The sequence below is a fragment of the Telmatherina bonti genome (genome assembly GCF_933228915.1).
Source record: "Telmatherina bonti genome assembly, chromosome: 12".
Lineage (NCBI taxonomy): Eukaryota > Metazoa > Chordata > Actinopteri > Atheriniformes > Telmatherinidae > Telmatherina > Telmatherina bonti.
In genome coordinates, this window is record NC_136610.1 from 781,134 (window position 1) to 806,088 (window position 24,955).

At 52.5% G+C, this 24,955-nt stretch overlaps 1 protein-coding gene across 2 annotated transcripts in view; it reads left to right on the forward strand.

The window, feature by feature from the left end:
- The first annotated feature begins 909 nt into the window (after nt 1-909).
- Nucleotides 910-24,955, forward strand: part of fbxo38 (F-box protein 38) — a 48,175-nt gene continuing 24,129 nt past the window's right edge. For both annotated transcript variants that reach the window (XM_079250244.1, XM_079250245.1), the window contains exons 1-11: nt 910-1,049; nt 2,620-2,839; nt 3,470-3,603; nt 5,079-5,242; nt 5,387-5,552; nt 5,650-5,925; nt 12,961-13,054; nt 14,608-14,738; nt 15,939-16,109; nt 16,177-16,319; nt 24,157-24,346. In XM_079250244.1, coding sequence (XP_079106370.1) covers nt 2,706-2,839; nt 3,470-3,603; nt 5,079-5,242; nt 5,387-5,552; nt 5,650-5,925; nt 12,961-13,054; nt 14,608-14,738; nt 15,939-16,109; nt 16,177-16,319; nt 24,157-24,346 — 1,603 coding nt within the window. In that variant the 5' untranslated portion in view covers nt 910-1,049; nt 2,620-2,705. The remainder of the gene's footprint in view (nt 1,050-2,619; nt 2,840-3,469; nt 3,604-5,078; nt 5,243-5,386; nt 5,553-5,649; nt 5,926-12,960; nt 13,055-14,607; nt 14,739-15,938; nt 16,110-16,176; nt 16,320-24,156; nt 24,347-24,955) is intronic.

Sequence of the window (24,955 nt, forward strand, 5' to 3'; positions counted from 1 at the left end):
TATATATATATATATATATATATATATGTACTTATATATATATATATATGTATATATATATATATATATATATGTACGTGTGTGTGTGTGTGTGTGTGTGTGTGTGTGTGTGTGTGTGTTTGTATATTCAACGCATATATAAATATATATATATATATATATAGCTGTCCAGGGTGTACCCTGCCTGTCGCCCAAAGCCGGCTGGGATAGGCTCCAGCTTCCCCACGACCCTGAATTGGAATAAGCGGTTTGGAAAATGAATGAATGAATGAATATATATATATATATATATATATATATATATATATATATATATATATATATATATATATGCGTTGTATATACAAACACACACACACGTACATATATATGTACTTGGTAGGATAGGTAGGATATATATATATATATATATATATATATATATATATATATATATATATATATATATATATATCAGTACATATATATGTACGTGTGTGTGTGTGTGTGTGTGCTGACAGGACACACACACACACACATATATATATATATATATATATATATATATATATATATATATATATATATATATATATATATATATATATATATATATATATATATATGCGACCAACTCGCGACCAACTCCTGTCAGCACACACACACACACACACACACGTACATATATATGTACTAATATACATATATATGCAAAAGCTTCTCCTCTAATGAAGCTGACTTCAGAACTCCTGGAAATAAATTCTGACCAGAACTGCATAATTTTCCGAATTCCAACATATTCTCAGTGTTACTTTGCTCCTTTTCTTGATTAATTCTGGATAACAGTGTGTTGCAGAATGTTGGGGGTGGGTGTCCTGGTGGGACCAGGCGCGTGGGGGATGGGAACTGCAGGGGGCGGCAGTGAGCAGCAAACAGCTGATGCAGCCGCACACAATCGGAGAAGAAGCGCGTTCCTGGCTGGAGGAGGAAGAGGACTTTGTCGGCGGGCCTGGCGGCTGGAAGTCCTCAGATGACGGCGGACCCGCGGTGGACTGCAGGATCTCACGCAGGTGGGTTGGAGCTCGCTCACAGCGGTGCCGGTTCTGCTGGTGTGGACCGGGGTTGTGATGGAAGCGGCCATGCAGCAGAACAAAGACCAGCTGGAGGGATGAGGAGCGGGTTCTGGACGTTTTGGGTCGGGTTTCCGTTGTCTTTGTAACACCTGGTCAGGTAAACACACCTGGAACACTCCTACCATGTTTCTATCAGCGACACACACACTCTGCTGTCGGTCCCACTGGAACACTCCTACCATGTTTCTATCAGCGACACACACACACTCTGCTGTCGGTCCCACTGGAACACTCCTACCATGTTTCTATCAGCGACACACACACTCTGCTGTCGGTCCCACTGGAACACTCCTACCATGTTTCTATCAGCGACACACACACACTCTGCTGTCGGTCCCACTGGAACACTCCTACCATGTTTCTATCAGCGACACACACACTCTGCTGTCGGTCCCACTGGAACACTCCTACCATGTTTCTATCAGCGACACACACACTCTGCTGTCGGTCCCACTGGAACACTCCTACCATGTTTCTATCAGCGACACACACACACTCTGCTGTCGGTCCCACTGGAACACTCCTACCATGTTTCTATCAGCGACACACACACTCTGCTGTCGGTCCCACTGGAACACTCCTACCATGTTTCTATCAGCGACACACACACACTCTGCTGTCGGTCCCACTGGAACACTCCTACCATGTCTCTGTAGGGACACACACACTCTGCTGTCGGTCCCACTGGAACACTCCTACCATGTTTCTATCAGCGACACACACACACTCTGCTGTCGGTCCCACTGGAACACTCCTACCATGTTTCTATCAGCGACACACACACTCTGCTGTCGGTCCCACTGGAACACTCCTACCATGTCTCTGTAGGGACACACACACTCTGCTGTCGGTCCCACTGGAACACTCCTACCATGTTTCTATCAGCGACACACACACTCTGCTGTCGGTCCCATTGGAACACTCCTACCATGTCTCTGTAGGGACACACACACTCTGCTGTCGGTCCCACTGGAACACTCCTACCATGTTTCTATCAGCGACACACACACTCTGCTGTCGGTCCCACTGGAACACTCCTACCATGTTTCTATCAGCGACACACACACTCTGCTGTCGGTCCCACTGGAACACTCCTACCATGTTTCTATCAGCGACACACACACACTCTGCTGTCGGTCCCACTGGAACACTCCTACCATGTCTCTGTAGGGACACACACACTCTGCTGTCGGTCCCACTGGAACACTCCTACCATGTTTCTATCAGCGACACACACACTCTGCTGTCGGTCCCACTGGAACACTCCTACCATGTTTCTATCAGCGACACACACACTCTGCTGTCGGTCCCACTGGAACACCCCTACCATGTTTCTATCAGCGACACACACACTCTGCTGTCGGTCCCACTGGAACACCCCTACCATGTTTCTATCAGCGACACACACACTCTGCTGTCGGTCCCACTGGAACACTCCTACCATGTTTCTGTAGGGACACCGAAATAATATAGATTTTATAGATAATTTCTTTTCTGTTACTTTTAGAGCTGACGTCCGCTGGCGGATAATCCAAGGAACGGTGTGTGTCTACACACCGGTTGCGTTTATGTCTGAACACTGACGCTGAAGCCATGGGACCGAGGAGGAAGGCCTCTAAACTGCAGCTGGTGGTGGGCGGCGCTGGAGGGGAGGTGGTCCAGAAATCCCCTGAACCCAAAGACTACATCAACGAGCTGTCCCACGAAGTCCTCTGTCACATCTTCAGGTACTGGCCTTCATCGGTCCTCCCTCACCGCTGACCGCTGAACAACGAGCAGCTCCGCTCAGATCAGGCTGAGAAATGTCCAAAGTGTTGTCCTAGTGCCGACAGGACACAACGTCCACGCCTGCTGTTCACACTGCGGCTGTTTTTACTGAAACCTTTAACTGGTCAGTCGCTGAGTTTCCCTTGTCTGCAGGGAGAACCCGTTTACAGCAGCCACCAATCCCACACAGAGCAGCTGTACAATCAGCAGGAGATTCTCCAGCTCCAGAATGTGCTGAACCGGGTCGGGGGTTTCTGTAGGACCGGGTGGTGGGGGGTTCTGTGGGACCGGGTGGTGGGGGGTTCTGTGGGACCGGGTGGTGGGGGGTTCTGTGGGACCGGGTCGTGGGGGGTTCTGTAGAACCGGGTCATGGGGGTTTCTGTAGGACCGGGTGGTGGGGGGTTCTGTGGGACCGGGTGGTGGGGGTTTCTGTAGGACCGGGTCGTGGGGGGTTCTGTAGAACCGGGTCATGGGGGTTTCTGTAGGACCGGGTGGTGGGGGGTTCTGTGGGACCGGGTCGTGGGGGGTTCTGTAGAACCGGGTCATGGGGGGTTCTGTTGGACCTTATATTTCTTTGCTTGGTTTTCCAGGTACCTTCCCATGAAGGACATCATGTGCATGGAGTTCCTGTCCAGGAAGCTTCGAGAAGCCGTGACTCTGTACCTGCGGGTCATCAAAATGGTGGATCTGTGTGCCGGTTGTTGGTGGGAATATATGCCTTCAGGTAGGAGACTCCACACCCCCATTCCTGACTAACTGTAAGATGAAGATTTACATCAGGTTTTGTGGCCAGCATAAGGACCTGGAACCAAAACTGGTCCATAGGTCAATAAGGGATAGTGTCCGATGAGATGTCCATTATCAGAAACGAATGGACGACGTGGAGGAGTGAAATGAAATCCATTCATTTCTGGACGCCTGGAAGGGGATTGTCGTGCTCCTGCCATGGTCACTTTCCCGTGTGTGTCAAGAGGATGATGTAAAATTTTATTTAAAAGAATTGAAGTCAACAGACAGTTTCCTAAATTCTTTTTATTCCAAGGAATGTTCTCCACCATTCACTCATTAAATGTGTATCAAGTCCATCCTAAATCGTATTTATAAATGTTGTCTACCTTTCCCTCTACATCACGTAAAGTAACCAGAGACAGGTGACGAGTTATTCACGATGAAATGGAACATTGCCGTTGATGGAGATAAGGGCATGTCCATCATGGTGGCCTGGATGTTGCCGGATGACAAAATGTTGCCCTATTCCCATGTCTTCTCCACTGACGAGAACTTCCAGGTTTCTTTCCTGTCAAAGACACAATCTGGTGTGTGTCCTGTCAAAGACACAATCTGTTGCCATGGTTACTAGCCAGCACAATCATTTAAGACAATCAGGCTATTTGACCAGTGTTTTTTAAGGACACCTTGCCACCAATCAGAACAGATTATTCACCCAGACGATGGTCTAGTCCATTCATTCATTATCCAACCAGTTAGTCTGATTAAGGGCTGGGCGGAGCTCCAGCCTATCCCAGCAATCTTTCGGCAAGAGGCGGTGTACACCATCGACAGGTCGTCAGACTTGTCTTTTTTTTCTTACTGTAGGGGGCGCCGTAGAGCCATTTCTGTATTACAGTCTGTGCAGACCATAGATTATAGCTTACTGTGTGTGCCAAATTTCAAAACCTTTCATTTGCGCTCAATATGCTGACAATGAACTAAACATTTGGAAAAGAATAGGTTCTGTTTTATGATTCATATGGCTTGGAGCAGGGGTCACTAACTCCAGTCCTGAAGGGCTACCATCTGGCAGGTTTTATTTTTTTTCCAGGTACAACACACCTGACCCAAACCAATGGCTCATTAACAGGCAGGTTCAGAAGATGACAACAAGTTCTTGGAGAACCTTTTCACTTTGATCAAATATGTTGTACAAGGGAAACACTAAAACCTGCAGGATGGTAGCCCTCCAGGACTGGAGTTGGTGACCCCTGGCTTGGAGCCTATTGCAGTGACATGGTCGTAGGCTAAGTCAGACTGTTCCATCTGCAGATGTACAGAAACTTAAGTGATGGTTGGATACACAAAGCATCTTGATGTGCAACGATGCACAATGGCTTATTTGTCCTGGCTGGAGGACATGGCGCATGGGGACTCTGGAGTAACCCTTTTTTCAGAGATGATGATTGGTTTTTGGTCTGGTTTCAGGTTTCACAGACAGCAGTTTTCTGATCCTTCTGAAGAAGATGCCTGATCTGGAGCAGCTGTATGGCCTCCACCCACGATACCTGGAGAGGAGACGCGTCAGGGGTTACGAGGCTTTCAGCATCCCAGGAGTCCTGGAAGCACTGCAGGCCTGTCCCAATCTGCTGGTCAGAACCAGAACGTTTCCACACCCCCTCCCAGAAACACACTCTGCTTTGTCCTGTTTGATGCTGCAGGGTTGTGGGAGTCCATGTCATTTAGGGAATATTGGGAAAACTGTGGACTTGCTCTGATGGTTGATGTGATTTCAGGGGGTAGAGACGTCCCACCTGGAGCTGGTGGAGGCCATCTGGAACTACATGCCCCAGGTCCACATACTGGGAAAGTTCCGCAACCGGAACGGAGCGTTTCCCATTCCTGCCGAGAACAAATTGGTCATTCCAGTCACGGCAAAGATCCAGACCCTTCATCTTGTGGGTGAGCAGGGCATGACATATAGATCAGAGAGATCACCGTCTTAGGTCAGCTGGTTCAACATACCACATCTCCATGGTAACAGTAGTGTGTGTTCTAGGTGTGAATGTACCAGAGATCCCCTGCGTGTCCATGTTACGTCACCTGTACCTGAAGTGGGTGCGTTTCACCAAACCACAACCATTTAAGGACTTTCTGTGTGTGAGCCTGAGGACCTTCGTCATGAGAAACTGTGCTGGGCCGACCAACTCCCTCAAATACGTCCCCCTTGTTACTGGTTTGGCTTCAGCCCGGAACCTGGAACAGCTGGAGTTTGTCCGGGTTCCCTTCCTGGGGGGGTTGATCCAGCATGTGGTAGAGGACAGCTGGAGGTCAGGTGAGGGGTCTTTTCTTCTCTTATTGCCACATAATCTGAACAGCATCTGTTACCTGACTGGATGGATGGGACTGTAGCAGAACCCACGCGGTTTAACAGCTGTAGCGACCGAGGCAACAGCTGGGCTCCGTCTATTTGTTTCATGTGCCATTGGTTCTCCAAATGACACACATGTAGTTTGTAGACTCCTTTAATTCTAAACTGGATTACATACTAATGCACTGGGCAAATTGTAATTTTGAATGAAATGTAACCTTATGTAAAAACAAAAACTAGAAAGCTGCAAGCAGCTGTAAAAGCCTTCGCACCTACGGCGCTGCTCAGCCGTTTGGCGCCGCCTTCCCTGGCGACCCCCTGCCTCTCTCACCTTCATCCAGACTGCTCATCAGGTCATTTAAGCTTGAAAACAAGGGATGTCCTGTCTCCAGCAGGCGGGGCAATGCAATGTGATGTCATATCAAAAGTTTGTGGTCAGCATTGTACCGATCCGACGTCAGTTTGGTACAGACCGGGTATGTCTGTCAGAGATAAATAGTGACCTTGAATTAAAATGTACACTTCCTGTTTCTTGGGGGCGGGGCTAATTTGTAATCCAATTATAGACATGCAGTTGTATATAGGATGGGACTGGCGTCATATGTATCAATTTTGGTGTAGATATCTTGATTTATGTCGGAGTTATATGAATTTGTTCTTGATGGCGACAGTCCACCACCGTATGCCTGTCCAACACCTGTCCAACACCGTACGCCTGTCCAACACCTGTCCAACACCTGTCCAACACCGCACGCCTGTCCAACACCCTACGCCTGTCCAACACCTGTCCAACACCTCTCCAACACCCTACGCCTGTCCAACACCGCACGCCTGTCCAACACCGCACGCCTGTCCAACACCGCACGCCTGTCCAACACCGCACGCCTGTCCAACACCGCACGCCTGTCCAACACCCTACGCCTGTCCAACACCGCACGCCTGTCCAACACCCTACGCCTGTCCAACACCCTACGCCTGTCCAACACCCTACGCCTGTCCAACACCGCACGCCTGTCCAACACCGCACGCCTGTCCAACACCGCACGCCTGTCCAACACCTCTCCAACACCGCACGCCTGTCCAACACCGCACGCCTGTCCAACACCGCACGCCTGTCCAACACCGCACGCCTGTCCAACACCTCTCCAACACCGCACGCCTGTCCAACACCGCACGCCTGTCCAACACCTCTCCAACACCGCATGCCTGTCCAACACCGCACGCTTGTCCAACACCGCACGCCTGTCCAACACCGCACGCCTGTCCAACACCGCACGCCTGTCCAACACCGCACGCCTCTCCAACACCGCACGCCTGTCCAACACCGCACGCCTGTCCAACACCGCACGCCTCTCCAACACCGCACGCCTGTCCAACACCGCACACCTGTCCAACACCTCTCCAACACCGCATGCCTGTCCAACACCGCACGCCTGTCCAACACCGCACGCCTGTCCAACACCGCACGCCTGTCCAACACCGCACGCCTGTCCAACACCGCACGCCTCTCCAACACCGCACGCCTGTCCAACACCGCACACCTGTCCAACACCTCTCCAACACCGCATGCCTGTCCAACACCGCACGCCTGTCCAACACCGCACACCTGTCCAACACCTCTCCAACACCGCACGCTTGTCCAACACCGCACGCTTGTCCAACACCGCACGCCTCTCCAACACCGCACGCCTCTCCAACACCGCACGCCTCTCCAACACCGCACGCCTCTCCAACACCCTACGCCTCTCCAACACCGCACGCCTCTCCAACACCGCACGCCTCTCCAACACCGCACGCCTGTCCAACACCCTACGCCTGTCCAACACCCTACGCCTGTCCAACACCCTACGCCTGTCCAACACCGCACGCCTGTCCAACACCGCACGCCTGTCCAACACCCTACACCTGTCCAACACCGCACGCCTCTCCAACACCGTACGCCTGTCCTACGCCTGTCCAACACCGCACGCCTCTCCAACACGTACGCCTGTCCTACGCCTGTCCAACACCGCACGCCTGTCCAACACCGTACGCCTGTCCTACGCCTGTCCAACACCGTACGCCTGTCCTACGCCTGTCCAACACCGCACGCCTGTCCAACGCCGCACGCCTGTCCAACACCGCACGCTTGTCCAACGCCTGTCCAACACCGCACGCTTGTCCAACGCCTGTCCAACACCGCACGCTTGTCCAACGCCTGTCCAACATCGCACACTTGTCCAACGCTTGTCCTACGCCTGTCCAACACCGCACGCCTCTCCAACACCGTACGCCTGTCCTACGCCTGTCCAACACCGCACGCCTGTCCAACACCGTACGCCTGTCCTACGCCTGTCCAACACCGCACGCCTGTCCAACGCCGTACGCCTGTCCTACGCCTGTCCAACACCGCACGCCTGTCCAACACCGCACGCTTGTCCAACGCTTGTCCAACGCCTGTCCAACACCGCACGCTTGTCCAACGCTTGTCCAACGCCTGTCCAACACCGCACGCTTGTCCAACGCCTGTCCAACACCGCACGCCTGTCCAACACCACACGCTTGTCCAACGCCTCTCCAACACCGCACGCCTGTCCAACACCACACGCTTGTCCAACGCTTGTCCAACACCGCACGCCTGTCCTACGCCTGTCCTACGCCTGTCCAACACCGCACGCCTGTCCGATGCCTGTCCAACACCGCACGCCTGTCCTACGCCTGTCCAACACCGCACGCCTGTCCTACGCCTGTCCAACACCGCAGGCCTGTCCTACGCCTCTCCAAAACCGCAAGCATGTCCTACGCATGTCCAACACCGCACGCCTGTCCAACACCGCAGGCCTGTCCTACGCCTGCCCAACACCGCAGGCCTGTCCTACGCCTCTCCAACACCGCAAGCATGTCCTACGCATGTCCAACACCGCACGCCTGTCCAACACCGCACGCCTGTTCAACACCGTACACCTGTCCAACACCTGTCCAACGCCTGTCCAACACCGCACGCCTGTCCTACGCCTGTCCAACACCTGTCCAACCCCGCACGCCTATCTAACACCGCACGCCTGTCCAACACCGTACGCCTGTCCTCCACCTGTCCAACACCGCACACCTGTCCTACGCCTGTCCAACACCGCACACCTGTCCAACACCGTACGCCTGTCGTACGCCTGTCCAACACCGCACGCCTGTCCAACACCGTACGCCTGTCGTACGCCTGTCCAACACCGCACGCCTCTCCAACACCGCACGCCTGTCCAACGCCTGTCCAACACCGCACGCCTGTCCAACACCGCACGCCTGTCCAACGCCTGTCCAACACCGCACGCCTCTCCAACACCGTACGCCTGTCCTACGCCTGTCCAACACCGCACGCCTGTCCAACACCGTACGCCTGTCCTACGCCTGTCCAACACCGCACGCCTGTCCAACACCGTACGCCTGTCCTACGCCTGTCCAACACCGCACGCCTGTCCAACACCGCATGCCTGTCCAACGCCGCACGCCTGTCCAACACCGTACGCCTGTCGTACGCCTGTCCAACACCGCACGCCTCTCCAACACCGCACGCCTCTCCAACACCGCACGCCTGTCCAACGCCTGTCCAACACCGCACGCCTGTCCAACGCCTGTCCAACACCGTACGCCTCTCCAACACCGCACGCCTGTCCAACACCGTACGCCTGTCCTACGCCTGTCCAACACCGCACGCCTGTCCAACACCGTACGCCTGTCCTACGCCTGTCCAACACCGCACGCCTGTCCAACACCGTACGCCTGTCCTACGCCTGTCCAACACCGCACGCCTGTCCAACGCCGCACGCCTGTCCAACACCGCACGCCTGTCCAACGCCTGTCCAATGCCTGTCCAACGCCTGTCCAATGCCTGTCCAACGCCTGTCCAATGCCTGTCCAACGCCTGTCCAACACCGCACGCCTGTCCAACACCGCACGCTTGTCCAACGCTTGTCCAACGCCTGTCCAACACCGCAAGCTTGTCCAACACCGCAAGCTTGTCCAACACCGCACGCTTGTCCAACACCGCACGCTTGTCCAACGCTTGTCGAACGCTTGTCCAACGCCTGTCCAACACCGCACGCTTGTCCAATGCATGTCCAACACCGCACGCCTGTCCGATGCCTGTCCAACACCGCAGGCCTGTCCTACGCCTGTCCAACACCGCAAGCATGTCCTTGCCTGTCCAACACCGCAAGCATGTCCTACGCATGTCCAACACCGCACACCTATCTAACACCGCACGCCTGTCCAACACCGCACGCTTGTCCAACGCTTGTCCAACGCCTGTCCAACACCGCAAGCTTGTCCAACACCGCAAGCTTGTCCAACACCGCACGCTTGTCCAACACCGCACGCTTGTCCAACGCTTGTCGAACGCTTGTCCAACGCCTGTCCAACACCGCACGCTTGTCCAATGCATGTCCAACACCGCACGCCTGTCCGATGCCTGTCCAACACCGCAGGCCTGTCCTACGCCTGTCCAACACCGCAAGCATGTCCTTGCCTGTCCAACACCGCAAGCATGTCCTACGCATGTCCAACACCGCACGCCTGTCCAACACCGCACGCCTGTCCAACACCGCACGCCTGTCCAACACCGCACGCCTGTCCTCCACGTGTCCAACACCTGTCCAACGCCTGTCCAACACCGCACGCCTGTCCTACGCCTGTCCAACCCAGCACACCTATCTAACACCGCACGCCTGTCCAACACCGTACGCCTGTCCTCCACCTGTCCAACACCGCACGCCTCTCCGACACCGCACACCTGTCTTACGCCTGTCCAACACCGCACACCTGTCCAACACCGCACACCTGTCCAACACCGTACACCTGTCCTCCACGTGTCCAACACCTGTCCAACGCCTGTCCAACACCGCACGCCTGTCCAACACCGCACGCCTGTCCAACACCGCACGCCTGTCCAACACCCTACGCCTGTCCAACACCGCACGCCTGTCCAACACCGCACGCCTGTCCAACACCGCACGCCTGTCCAACACCGTACGCCTGTCCTCCACCTGTCCAACACCGCACGCCTCTCCAACACCGCACACCTGTCTTACGCCTGTCCAACACCGTACGCCTGTCCAACACCCTACGCCTGTCCAACACCGCACGCCTGTCCAACACCCTACGCCTGTCCAACACCGCACGCCTGTCCAACACCGCACGCCTGTCCAACACCGCACGCCTGTCCAACACCGTACGCCTGTCCTCCACCTGTCCAACACCGCACGCCTCTCCAACACCGCACACCTGTCTTACGCCTGTCCAACACCGCACGCCTGTCCAACACCCTACGCCTGTCCAACACCGCACGCCTCTCCAACACCGCACACCTGTCCAACACCGCACGCCTCTCCAACACCGCACACCTGTCCAACACCGCACGCCTCTCCAACACCGCACACCTGTCCAACACCTCTCCAACACCCTACGCCTGTCCAACACCGCACGCCTGTCCAACACCCTACGCCTGTCCAACACCGCACGCCTCTCCAACACCGCACACCTGTCCAACACCTCTCCAACACCGCACGCCTGTCCAACACCGCACGCCTGTCCAACACCGCACGCCTGTCCAACACCCTACGCCTGTCCAACACCGCACGCCTGTCCAACACCCTACGCCTGTCCAACACCCTACGCCTGTCCAACACCGCACGCCTCTCCAACACCGCACACCTGTCCAACACCTCTCCAACACCGCACGCCTGTCCAACACCGCACGCCTGTCCAACACCGCACGCCTGTCCAACACCGCACGCCTGTCCAACACCTCTCCAACACCGCACGCCTGTCCAACACCTCTCCAACACCGCACGCTTGTCCAACGCCTGTCCAACGCCTGCCTAACACCGCACGCTTGTCCAACGCCTGTCCAACGCCTGCCTAACACCGCACGCCTGTCCAACACCGCACGGCTGTCCAACACCGCACGGCTGTCCAACACCGCACGCCTGTCCAACACCGTACGCCTGTCCTACGCCTGTCCAACACCGCACACCTGTCCTACACCGTACGCCTGTCCTACGCCTGTCCAACACCGTACGCCTGTCCTACGCCTGTCCAACACCACACGCCTCTCCAACACGTACGCCTGTCCTACGCCTGTCCAACACCGCACGCCTCTCCAACACCGTACGCCTGTCCTACGCCTGTCCAACACCGCACGCCTCTCCAACACCGTACGCCTGTCCTACGCCTGTCCAACACCACACGCCTCTCCAACACCGCACGCCTCTCCAACACCGCACACCTGTCCAACACCGTACGCCTGTCCAACACCGCACGCCTGTCCAACACCGTACGCATGTCCTACGCCTGTCCAACACTGCACGCCTGTCTAACACCGCACGCCTGTCCAACGCCTGTCCAACGCCTTTCTAACACCGCACGCCTGTCCTACGCCTGTCCAACGCCTGTCCAACACTGCATTATTTTCCTATACACATTTCGGCCAGTTAAACACTGTAATATCCCTCCGTTACGAGGCGTTACCATAGCAACGCGTTAACCAGCTGGTTCAGATCAGCCGTCTTTTAACAGGTGAATGAGAGAAACGCACTGCAGCCTGACAGCGGTTGTTTGGCATAAAACGTACATCCAGGCCAACGTAAAATAGTTCCTATATAAGCGGTAAAAGCGGATTAAACAACTCGGAACCGTGCATTAGACGGTAGATAGATAATGCACGACACGGAGTCTAGAACACCACGACACGCAGCACTGTTTATAAATACTGGGTAATTGTGTTAAATAATTGAGATCTCAATTTCAGTCAAAATAATCGTGATTATAATTTTTGCCATAATCGAGCAGCCCAATGTGATTGCCGTGTCTCATGTCTGTCGTTTTTAATTTGACTTGTTCAGGTGTAATGGATGTCAGGTGACGCTGGTGGACCCCAGCTGATGGGGTGAATGAAGCGGTTCTGGATGTGGTAGATGCCGGACTCCAGGATCTGATGCTGTGGTTAACTCCATGTCTGTGTCCATGCAGGGGGATTTCGGAACCTCCATACCATTGTGTTTGGAGCTTGTAAGAATGCCCTGGAAGTGGACCTGGGTTACCTCATCATCACCGCGGCCCGCAGGTATTCAGCTTGCTCTGGCAGTTCAGGTGTAGACTGGTCCAAACACATCTGCTGAGACTCATCACTCTGGTTCCAGTCCTAGAGCTGGTGCTGGTGTATTTTCACAACATTCAGCTTTGCAGCTTGCGTTTCTGCACCACAGCGCCCCCATCAGGTTGAGATGCTGTGGTGGCACGTATCAAAGAGTTGGATGGACTCTGGATCCGTCCAACACATAGACTGTATATAAAAGATGGGCGGAGCCTCCGTGACGTCACCCATAGGTTTCTGAAGAGCTGAATTGAAGCTCGGTGGGCGGTTCCTGTTGTTGCCATCTTGGCAGGGGCATGCGTGTCGTCTCACCCGGAAAATACAAACATGGGCAAAGAAGTGGAGCTGAGAGGGGGGCTGTGAGCGTCATGATTCCAGGTGCCAAGCGGCAGGACAAAACGTTATAGGAACAGTTTTGTTCCATCTGCAGCAGTCCTCCTTAATAAATTTTAGGATTTTAAATAATTTTTATCTATTAATATAAGTATTTATTGATCTTTGACTTTGCGAGCCATTGTGAATGTCATGTGTCTATTTTATTAACTGTCTTCTGTGACACCGAACCTGAAATTGCTTTACAACTAATCTACCAACGGGTACAAATAAAGTCACCTGAACCTGAACCTAACGGAGGTAAGCGGGCTAAAGCTAAGTCACGTTGTTAACCGGCTAAAAACCGCGGTTGTTCTACGTTCTTCTGACTTGAAGCGGGAGATCGGGTACCTGTCAATCAAAAGGACACGCCCCTAAATATACCGAACTTCGAGATTAAATTACTTTTAAACGGGCGAGTTAGAAAAAAATTCACTCCCCCCACAGTTGTCATGAAGGTAAACCTGACCTATTAAACCTAAAATGGAGTTTTGTGCCAGGCTGTAAACATGTTTATTTCTGCTGTAAACATGTTTATTTCTGCTGCAAACGTATTTATTTCTGCTGTAAACGTGTTTATTTCTGCTGTAAACATGTTTATTTCTGCTGTAAACGTGTTTATTTCTGCTGTAAACATGTTTATTTCTGCTGCAAACATGTTTCTCTGATTGGTCAAACGCTGCAAACTCCACCCCTTTTATGGGCCTGGTTGGACTTCCTGGCTGGAGAGATTAGCAGGTCAATGAGATGTCCAGGTGTGCTGATCCAGATCGCAGCTGAAGTTTTGCTGAAAACAAACACGGCGCACTAACTTTTCTGTCTGGTTAAATTAGTGTTTAAACAACCACCAGTTCCGACCCAGCTTGGTTAATCGAACCGGTGAGCCTTCCTGTCTTCTCCTTTGTTGCCACGTTGACAAGATCCTGTCAGCTTCGGCTCTCTGAGCTGTGTGTTTCAGGTTGAAAGGGTTAGTGTAAAAGTGGACTTGGACCCGTGACGGACCGGTCCTCTGACCAGCGGTCCGGTCGAGTTCTGATGGCGACAGACCGGTCCTCTGACCAGCGGTCCGGTTGGGTTCTGACCGCCTTCAGCTGCAGGTTCTGGTCCTCAGTGGTCAGAATGAGAGAAATGTCTTCATGGTGTCTTGACAGGCTTCATGAGCTGCGTATCCAGCCGTCTCTCACCAAGGACGGAGTCTTCTCTGCTCTGAAAATGGCTGAACTTGAGTTTCCTCAGTTTGAGACGCTTCATCTAGGATACGTAGACGAGTTCCTCCTGCAGTGTAAGTTCTGTTTCCTTTCACCTCTTTGGGTTGGTTCCAGTGATGTTTCATCATGTCTATGTGATGTTCCTTCATGTCTATGTGATGGAACTTCATGTCTATGTGATGTTTCTTCATGTCTATGTGATGTTTCTTCATGTCTATGTGATGTTCCTTCATGTCTATGTGATGTTTCTTCATGTCTATGTGATGTTTCTTCATGTCTATGTGATGTTTCTTCATGTCTATGTGATGTTCCTTCATGTCTATGTGATGTTCCTTCATGTCTATGTGATGGAACTCCATGTCTATCTGATGGAACTCCATGCCTATGTGATGGAACTCCATGTCTATGTGATGGAACTTCATGTCTATGTGATGTTCCTTCATGTCTATGTGATGGAACTTCATGTCTATGTGATGGAACTTCATGTCTATGTGATGGAACTCCATGTCTATGTGATGGAACTTCATGTCTATGTGATGGAACTTCATGCCAATGTGATGGAACTCCATGCCTATATGATGGAACTTCATGCCTATGTGATGTTCCTTCATGTATATGTGATGTTCCTTCATGTCTATGTGATGTTCCTTCATGTCTATGTGATGTTCCTTCATGTCTATGTGATGGAACTCCTTGATGTCTATGTGATGGAACTCCTTGATGTCTATGTGATGGAAATCCATGTCTATGTGTTGGAACTCCATGTCTATGTGATGGAACGCCATGTCTATGTGATGGAACTTCATGTCTATGTGATGGAACTTCATGTCTATGTGATGGAACTTCATGTCTATGTGATGGAACTCCATGCCTATGTGATGGAACTCCATGCCTATGTGATGGAACTCCATGTCTATGTGATGGAACTCCATGCCTATGTGATGGAACTCCATGCCTATGTGATGGAACTCCATGTCTATGTGATGGAACGCCATGTCTATGTGATGGAACTCCATATCTATGTGATGGAACGCCATGTCTATGTGATGGAACTTCATGTTTGTGTGATGTTCTTCCATGTCTATGTGATGGAACGCCATGTCTATGTGATGGAATGCCATGTCTATGTGATGGAACTCCATGTCTGGGATGGAACTCCATGCCTATGTGATGGAACTCCATGTCTATGTGATGAAACTTCATGTCTATGTCCATGCTGGCTGGCAGCAGGAGCCTGTTGCCATAGAAACGTGTCTAACGGCGGTGACCTGCAGGTAAGATGAGCCACTCTGAGCTGGTGAAGTTCGGTCTGGCGGACGTGGTGGAAAATCCTGGAATCATCACAGATATCGGCGTGAAGGTGGTCAACGAGGTGTTTACCAACATCAAGTATCTGCACGTCTACAACTGTCCTCACCTGCACAACCCTCACCAGTGGATGACAGGTAAAGCTCTGCCCACACAGGTGATGCTGCAGCCAGGAGCTGCTGCTCTACCTTCTGCTGTTCCCAGATCAGTCCAGGTGGAGCCGTCTGGTGGACCTGACGCTGGTTAGATGCCACGCCGTCAGACTGGAGTCCTTCTCCCACTTCATAGAGCTGCTGCCCAGCCTGGAGTTCATCTGTCTGGACCAGATGTTCAGGGAACCCCCCAAGGTACCATACTGGGACGTCTAACTGGGACTGGGTTGTCTAACTGGGACTGGGTTGTCTCAAAGGGGCTGGGACGCTCAACTGGGACTGGGTTATCTCACTGGGACTGGGTTATCTCACTGGGACTGGGTTATCTCCCTGGGACTGGGACGTTCAACTGGGACTGGGTTGTCTCACTGGGACTGGGACGTTCAACTGGGACTGGGTTATCTCACTGGGACTGGGTTATCTCACTGGGACTGGGACGTTCAACTGGGACTGGGTTATCTCACTGGGACGTTCAACTGGGACTGGGTTATCTCACTGGGACTGGGTTATCTGACTGGGACTGGGATGTTCAACTGGGACTGGGTTGTCTCACTGGGACTGGGACGTTCAACTGGGACTGGGTGGTCTCACTGGGACTGGGACGTTCAACTGGGACTGGGTTATCTCACTGGGACTGGGTTATCTCATTGGGACTGGGACCTTTAATTGGGACTGGGTTATCTCACTGGGACTGGGTTATCTCATTGGGACTGGGACGTTCAACTGGGACTGGGTTATCTCACTGGGACTGGGTTATCTCACTGGGACTGGGACGTTCAACTGGGACTGGGTTATCTCACTGGGACTGGGATGTTCAACTAGGACTGGGTTATCTCACTGGGACTGGCTTGTCTAACTGGGACTGGGTGGTCTCACTGGGACTGGGTTATCTCACTGGGACTGGGACGTTCAACTGGGACTGGGTTATCTCACTGGGACTGGGTTATCTCATTGGGACTGGGACGTTCAAATGGGACTGGGTTATCTCACTGGGACTGGGATGTTCAACTGGGACTGGGTGGTCTCACTGGGACTGGGACGTTCAACTGGGACTGGGTTATCTCACTGGGACTGGGTTATCTCATTGGGACTGGGACCTTTAATTGGGACTGGGTTATCTCACTGGGACTGGGTTATCTCATTGGGACTGGGACGTTCAACTGGGACTGGGTTATCTCACTGGGACTGGGTTATCTCACTGGGACTGGGACGTTCAACTGGGACTGGGTTATCTCACTGGGACTGGGATGTTCAACTAGGACTGGGTTATCTCACTGGGACTGGCTTGTCTAACTGGGACTGGGTGGTCTCACTGGGACTGGGTTATCTCACTGGGACTGGGACGTTCAACTGGGACTGGGTTATCTCACTGGGACTGGGTTATCTCATTGGGACTGGGACGTTCAAATGGGACTGGGTTATCTCACTGGGACTGGGATGTTCAACTGGGACTGGGTTATCTCACTGGGACTGGGACTTTCAACTGGGACTGGGTTATCTCACTGGGACTGGGTTATCTCACTGGGACTGGGTTATCTCACTGGGACTGGGACGTTCAACTGGGACTGGGTTATCTCACTGGGACGTTAAACTGGGACGTTCAACTGGGACTGGGTTATCTGACTGGAACTGGGTTATCTGACTGGGACTGGGATGTTCAACTGGGACTGGGTTATCTCACTGGGACTGGGTTGTCTCACTGGGACTGGGACGTTCAACTGGGACTGGGTTATCTCACTGGGACTGGGTTATCTCATTTGGACGTTCAACTGGGACTGGGTTATCTCACTGGGACTGGGTTGTCTCACTGGGACTGGGACGTTCAACTGGGACTGGGTTATCTCACTGGGACTGGGTTATCTCATTTGGACGTTCAACTGGGACTGGGTTATCTCACTGGGACTGGGTTGTCTCACTGGGACTGGGACGTTCAACTGGGACTGGGTTATCTCACTGGGACTGGGATGTTCAACTGGGACTGGGTTATCTCACTGGGACTGGGACTTTCAACTGGGACTGGGTTATCTCACTGGGACTGGGTTATCTCACTGGGACTGGGACGTTCAACTGGGACTGGGTTATCTCACTGGGACTGGGACGTTCAACTGGGACTGGGTTATCTCACTGGGACTGGGTTGTCTCACTGGGACTGGGTGGTCTCATTGGGACTGGGACGTTCAACTGGGACTGGGTGGTCTCACTGGGACTGGGACGTTCAACTGGGACTGGGTTATCTCACTGGGACTGGGTTGTCTCACTGGGACTGGGACGTTCAACTGGGACTGGGTTATCTCACTGGGACTGGGTTATCTCATTTGGACATTCAACTGGGACTGGGTTATCTCACTGGGACTGGGTTGTCTCACTGGGACTGGGACGTTCAACTGGGACTGGGTTATCTCACTGGGACTGGGTTATCTCATTTGGACGTTCAACTGGGACTGGGTTGTCTCACTGGGACTGGGTTGTCTCACTGGGACTGGGACGTTCAACTGGGACTGGGTTATCTCACTGGGACTGGGTTATCTCATTTGGACGTTCAACTGGGACTGGGTTATCTCACTGGGACTGGGTTGTCTCACTGGGACTGGGACGTTCAACTGGGACTGGGTTATCTCACTGGGACTGGGTTATCTCATTTGGACATTTAACTGGGACTGTGTTATCTCATTGGGACTGGGACCTTTAATTGGGACTGGGTTAGCTCACTGGGACTGGGTTATCTCATTGGGACTGGGACGTTCAAGTGGGACTGGGTTATCTCACTGGGACTGGGTTATCTCATTGGGACTGGGACGTTCAACTGGGACTGGGTTATCTCACTGGGACTGGGTTGTCTAACTGGGACTGGGTGGTCTCACTGGGACTGGGACTAGGTTATCTCACTGGGACTGGGACGTTCAACTGGGACTGGGTTATCTCACTGGGACTGGGTTATCTCACTGGGACTGGGACGTTCAACTGGGACTGGGTTATCTCACTGGGACTGGGACTTTCAACTGGGACTGGGTTATCTCACTGGGACTGGGACGTTCAACTGGGACTGGGTTATCTCACTGGGCCTGGGACGTTCAACTGGGACTGGGTTATCTCACTGGGACTGGGTTGTCTCACTAGGACTGGGACGTTCAACTGGGACTGGGTTATCTCACTGGGACTGGGTTGTCTCACTGGGACTGGGTGGTCTCATTGGGACTGGGACGTTCAACTGGGACTGGGTGGTCTCACTGGGACTGGGACGTTCAACTGGGACTGGGTTATCTCACTGGGACTGGGTTGTCTCACTGGGACTGGGTGGTCTCACTGGGACTGGAACGTTCAACTGGGACTGGGTTATCTCACTGGGACTGGGTTGTCTCACTGGGACTGGGTGGTCTCATTGGGACTGGGACGTTCAACTGGGACTGGGTTATCTCACTGGGACTGGGTTATCTCATTTGGACGTTCAACTGGGACTGGGTTATCTCACTGGGACTGGGTTATCTCATTGGGACTGGGACCTTTAATTGGGACTGGGTTAGCTCACTGGGACTGGGTTATCTCATTGGGACTGGGACGTTCAAGTGGGACTGGGTTATCTCACTGGGACTGGGTTATCTCATTGGGACTGGGACGTTCAACTGGAACTGGGTCATCTCACTGGGACTGGGACGTTCAACTGGGACTGGATTATCTCACTGGGACTGGGTTGTCTAACTGGGACTGGGACATTCAACTGGGACTGGGTTATCTCACTGGGACTGGGACGTTCAACTGGGACTGGGTTATCTCACTGGGACTGGGTTATCTCACTGGGACTGGAACGTTCAACTGGGACTGGGTCATCTCACTGGGACTGGGACGTTCAACTGGGACTGGATTATCTCACTGGGACTGGGTTATCTCACTGGGACTGGGACGTTCAACTGGGACTGGGTTATCTCACTGGGACTGGGACGTTCAACTGGGACTGGGTTATCTCACTGGGACGTTAAACTGGGACGTTCAACTGGGACTGGGTTATCTCACTGGGACTGGGTTATCTGACTGGGACTGGGACGTTCACCTGGGACTGGGTTATCTCACTGGGACTGGGTTGTCTCACTAGGACTGGGACGTTCAACTGGGACTGGGTTATCTCACTGGGACTGGGTTGTCTCACTGGGACTGGGTTATCTCACTGGGACTGGGTTATCTCACTGGGACTGGGACGTTCAACTGGGACTGGGTTATCTCACTGGGACTGGGTTATCTCACTGGGACTGGGACGTTCAACTGGGACTGGGTTATCTCACTGGGACTGGGACGTTCAACTGGGACTGGGTTATCTCACTGGGACGTTAAACTGGGACGTTCAACTGGGACTGGGTTATCTCACTGGGACTGGGTTATCTGACTGGGACTGGGATGTTCAACTGGGACTGGGTTGTCTCACTAGGACTGGGACGTTCAACTGGGACTGGGTTATCTCACTGGGACTGGGTGGTCTCATTGGGACTGGGACGTTCACCTGGGACTGTGTGGTCTCACTGGGACTGGGACGTTCAACTGGGACTGGGTTATCTCACTGGGACTGGGTTGTCTCACTGTGACTGGGTGGTCTTACTGGGACTGGGACGTTCAACTGGGACTGGGTTATCTCACTGGGACTGGGTTATCTCATTTGGACGTTCAGCTGGGACTGGGTTATCTCACTGGGACTGGGTTATCTCACTGGGACTGGGTTATCTCATTTGGACGTTTAACTGGGACTGGGTTATCTCATTGGGACTGGGACCTTTAATTGGGACTGGGTTAGCTCACTGGGACTGGGTTATCTCATTGGGACTGGGACGTTCAAGTGGGACTGGGTTATCTCACTGGGACTGGGTTATCTCATTGGGACTGGGACGTTCAACTGGGACTGGGTTATCTCACTGGGACTGGGTGGTCTCCCTGGGACTGGGACGTTCAACTGGGACTGGGTTATCTCACTGGGAGTGGGATGTTCAACTGGGACTGGGTTATCTCACTGGGACTGGGTTGTCTAACTGGGACTGGGACGTTCAACTGGGACTGGGTTATCTCACTGGGAGTGGGATGTTCAGCTGGGACTGGGTTATCTCACTGGGAGTGGGATGTTCAACTGGGACTGGGTTATCTCACTGGGACTGGGTTGTCTAACTGGGACTGGGTGGTCTCACTGGGACTGGGACTAGGTTATCTCACTGGGACTGGGACGTTCAACTGGGACTGGGTTATCTCACTGGGACTGGGTTATCTCACTGGGACTGGAACGTTCAACTGGGACTGGGTTATCTCACTGGGACTGGGTTGTCTCACTGGGACTGGGTGGTCTCACTGGGACTGGGACGTTCAACTGGGACTGGGTGGTCTCACTGGGACTGGGACGTTCAACTGGGACTGGGTTATCTCACTGGGACTGGGTTATCTCATTTGGACGTTTAACTGGGACTGGGTTATCTCACTGGGACTGGGTTATCTCATTGGGACTGGGTTATCTCACTGGGACTGGGACGTTCAACTGGGACTGGGTTATCTCACTGGGACTGGGTTATCTCATTTGGACGTTTAACTGGGACTGGGTTATCTCACTGGGACTGGGTTATCTCATTGGGACTGGGTTATCTCACTGGGACTGGGACGTTCAACTGGGACTGGGTTATCTCACTGGGAGTGGGATGTTCAACTGGGACTGGGTTATCTCACTGGGACTGGGTTGTCTAACTGGGACTGGGTGGTCTCACTGGGACTGGGACTAGGTTATCTCACTGGGACTGGGACGTTCAACTGAGACTGGGTTATCTCACTGGGACTGGGTTATCTCACTGGGACTGGAACGTTCAACTGGGACTGGGTTATCTCACTGGGACTGGAACGTTCAACTGGGACTGGGTTATCTGACTGGGACTGGTTTGTCTAACTGGGACTGGGTTATCTCACTGGGACTGGGACGTTCAACTGGGACTGCGACGTTTAACTGGGACTGGGTTATCTCACTGGGACTGGGACGTTCAACTGGGACTGGGTTATCTCATTGGGACTGGGACGTTCAACTGGGACTGGGTTATCTCATTGGGACTGGGGCGTTCAACTGGGACTGGGTTATCTCACTGGGACGTTAAACTGGGACTGGGTTATCTCACTGGGACTGGGTTATCTCATTGGGACTGAGACGTTTAACTGGGACTGGGTTTTCTCACTGGGACTGGGTGGTCTCACTGGGACTGGGACGTTCAACTGGGACTGGGTGGTCTCACAGGGACTGGGACGTTCAACTGGGACTGGGTTATCTCACTGGAACTGGGACGTGCAACTGGGACTGGGTTATCTCACTGGGACTGGGATGTTTAACTGGGACTGGGATGTTTAACTGGGACTGGGATGTTTAACTGGGACTGGGACGTTCAACTGGGACTGGGATGTTCAACTAGGACTGGGTTATCTCACTGGGACTGGGTTGTCTAACTGGGACTGGGTGGTCTCACTGGGACTGGGACGTTCAACAGGGACTAGGTTATCTCACTGGGACTGCGACGTTTAACTGGGACTGGGTTATCTCACTGGGACTGGGTTATCTCACTGGGACTGGGACGTTCAACTGGGACTGGGTTATCTGACTGGGACTGGGACGTTCAGCTGGGACTGGGTTATCTCACTGGGACTGAGACGTTCAACTGGGACTGGGTTATCTCACTGGGACTGGGACGTTCAACTGGGACTGGGTTATCTCATTGGGACTGGGGCGTTCAACTGGGACTGGGTTATCTGATTGGAACATGGTTATCTCACTGGGACGTTTAACTGGGACTGGGTTATCTCATTGGGACTGGGACCTTTAATTAGGACTGGGTTATCTCACTGGGACGTTCAACTGGAACTGGGTTATCTCATTGGGGCTGGGTTATCTCACTGGGACTGGGTTGTCTCACTGGGACTGGGTTGTCTCACTGGGACTGGGACGTTCAACTGGGACTGGGTTATCTCACTGGGACTGGGTTATCTTATTTGGACTGGGACGTTCAACTGGGACTGGGTTATCTCACTGGGACTGGGTTATCTCATTGGGACTGGGACGTTCAACTGGGACTGGGTTATCTCACTGGGACTGGGTTATCTTACTAGGACTGGGATGTTTAACTGGGACTGGGACGTTGAACTGGGACTGGGTTATCTCACTGGGACTGGGATGTTCAACTGGGACTGGGTTATCTCATTGGGGCTGGGACGTTTAACTGGGACTGGGTTATCTCATTGGGACTGGGTTATCACTGGGACTGGGACGTTTAACTTGGACTGGGTTATATCATTGGGACTGGGACGTTCAACTGGGACTGGGATGTTTAACTGGTTATCTCATTGGGACTGGGACGTTTAACTGGGACTGGGTTATTTCATTGGGACTGCGACGTTCACCTGGGACTGGGTTATCTCACTGGGACTGAGTTGTCTCACTGGGACTGGGTTGTCTCACTGGGACTGGGTTGTCTCACTGGGACTGGGTGGTCTCACAGGGACTGGGATGTCTCACAGGGACTGGGATGTCTCACTGGGACTGGGAGGTCTCACTGGGACTGGGAGGTCTCACTGGGACTAGGTTATCTCACTGGGACTGGGATGTCTCACTGGGACTGGGTGGTCTCACTGGGACTGCATGGTGTCACTAGGACTGGGATGTCTCACTGGGACTGGGATGTCTCACTGGGACTGGTTGGTCTCACTGGGACTGCATGGTGTCACTAGGACCAGGATTTCTCACTGGGACTGGGTTATCTCACTGGGACTGGGTGGTCTCACTGTGACTGGACTATCTGAACTGGGTTATCTGAACTGGGGTTGGTTTTATTTGAACTGGGACTGGTTTTATTTGAACTGGATGTGGGACTGTTTTTCTGGTCAGAAGGGGACTGTCATCGTTGCTGAATGGTCTTGAGTCCAGCTGTTTTTCCACCTCACCCAGACTTAAGTTAAGCCCTCACATTTGCGGAAACACAACTTTGATGTTGTATCTATTATTGTGACTGACTGAGATATTGATCTGTTTATGTGTTAGGGCTGTGCTAGGGTTGGCCTCAGCGCAGGAACAGGTATCGGTGTGTCTTCTGCTCTAGTCAGCAACCAGAACTCCAACAATGACAACAATCACCATCATCACCCTCATGAGGCCAACATGGCTGCTGCTCCTCAACCTGTCAACGTCAACAACGTCAACAACAACAACCAGAGGCCGCAGCAACATAATGGTAAGTACACATTATAAACGAGATGTCATAGTATGTTGAAGAAAATGTCATACGAAATCATGGTATTTAACAAGTCTTAAATAATGTGTTGTGGGAGGTAGAACGTGTCATAAATGACATCACGGTGGGTAGAACATGTCATAAATAACATCACGGTGGGTAGAACGTGTCATAAATAACATCACAGTGGGTAGAACGTGTCATAAATGACGTTGTGGTGGGTAGAACGTGTCATAAATGAGGTTGTGTTGGGTAGAACGTGTCATAAATAACATCATGGTGGGTAGAACGTGTGATAAATAACATCATGGTGGGTAGAACGTGTCATAAATAACATCACGGTTGGTAAAACGTGTCATAAATGACATCATGGTGGGTAGAACGTGTCATAAATAACATCACGGTTGGTAAAACGTGTCATAAATGACATCACGGTGGGTAGAACATGTCATAAATAATGTGGTGGTGGGTAGAACGTGTCGTGGTAGGTTGAACGTTTGATAAATTACGTGGTCGGTAGAACATGTCATAAACGACGTTGTAGTGGGTAGAACGTGTCATGGTGGGCAGAACGTGTCATAAATGACGTTGTGGTGGGTATAACGTGTC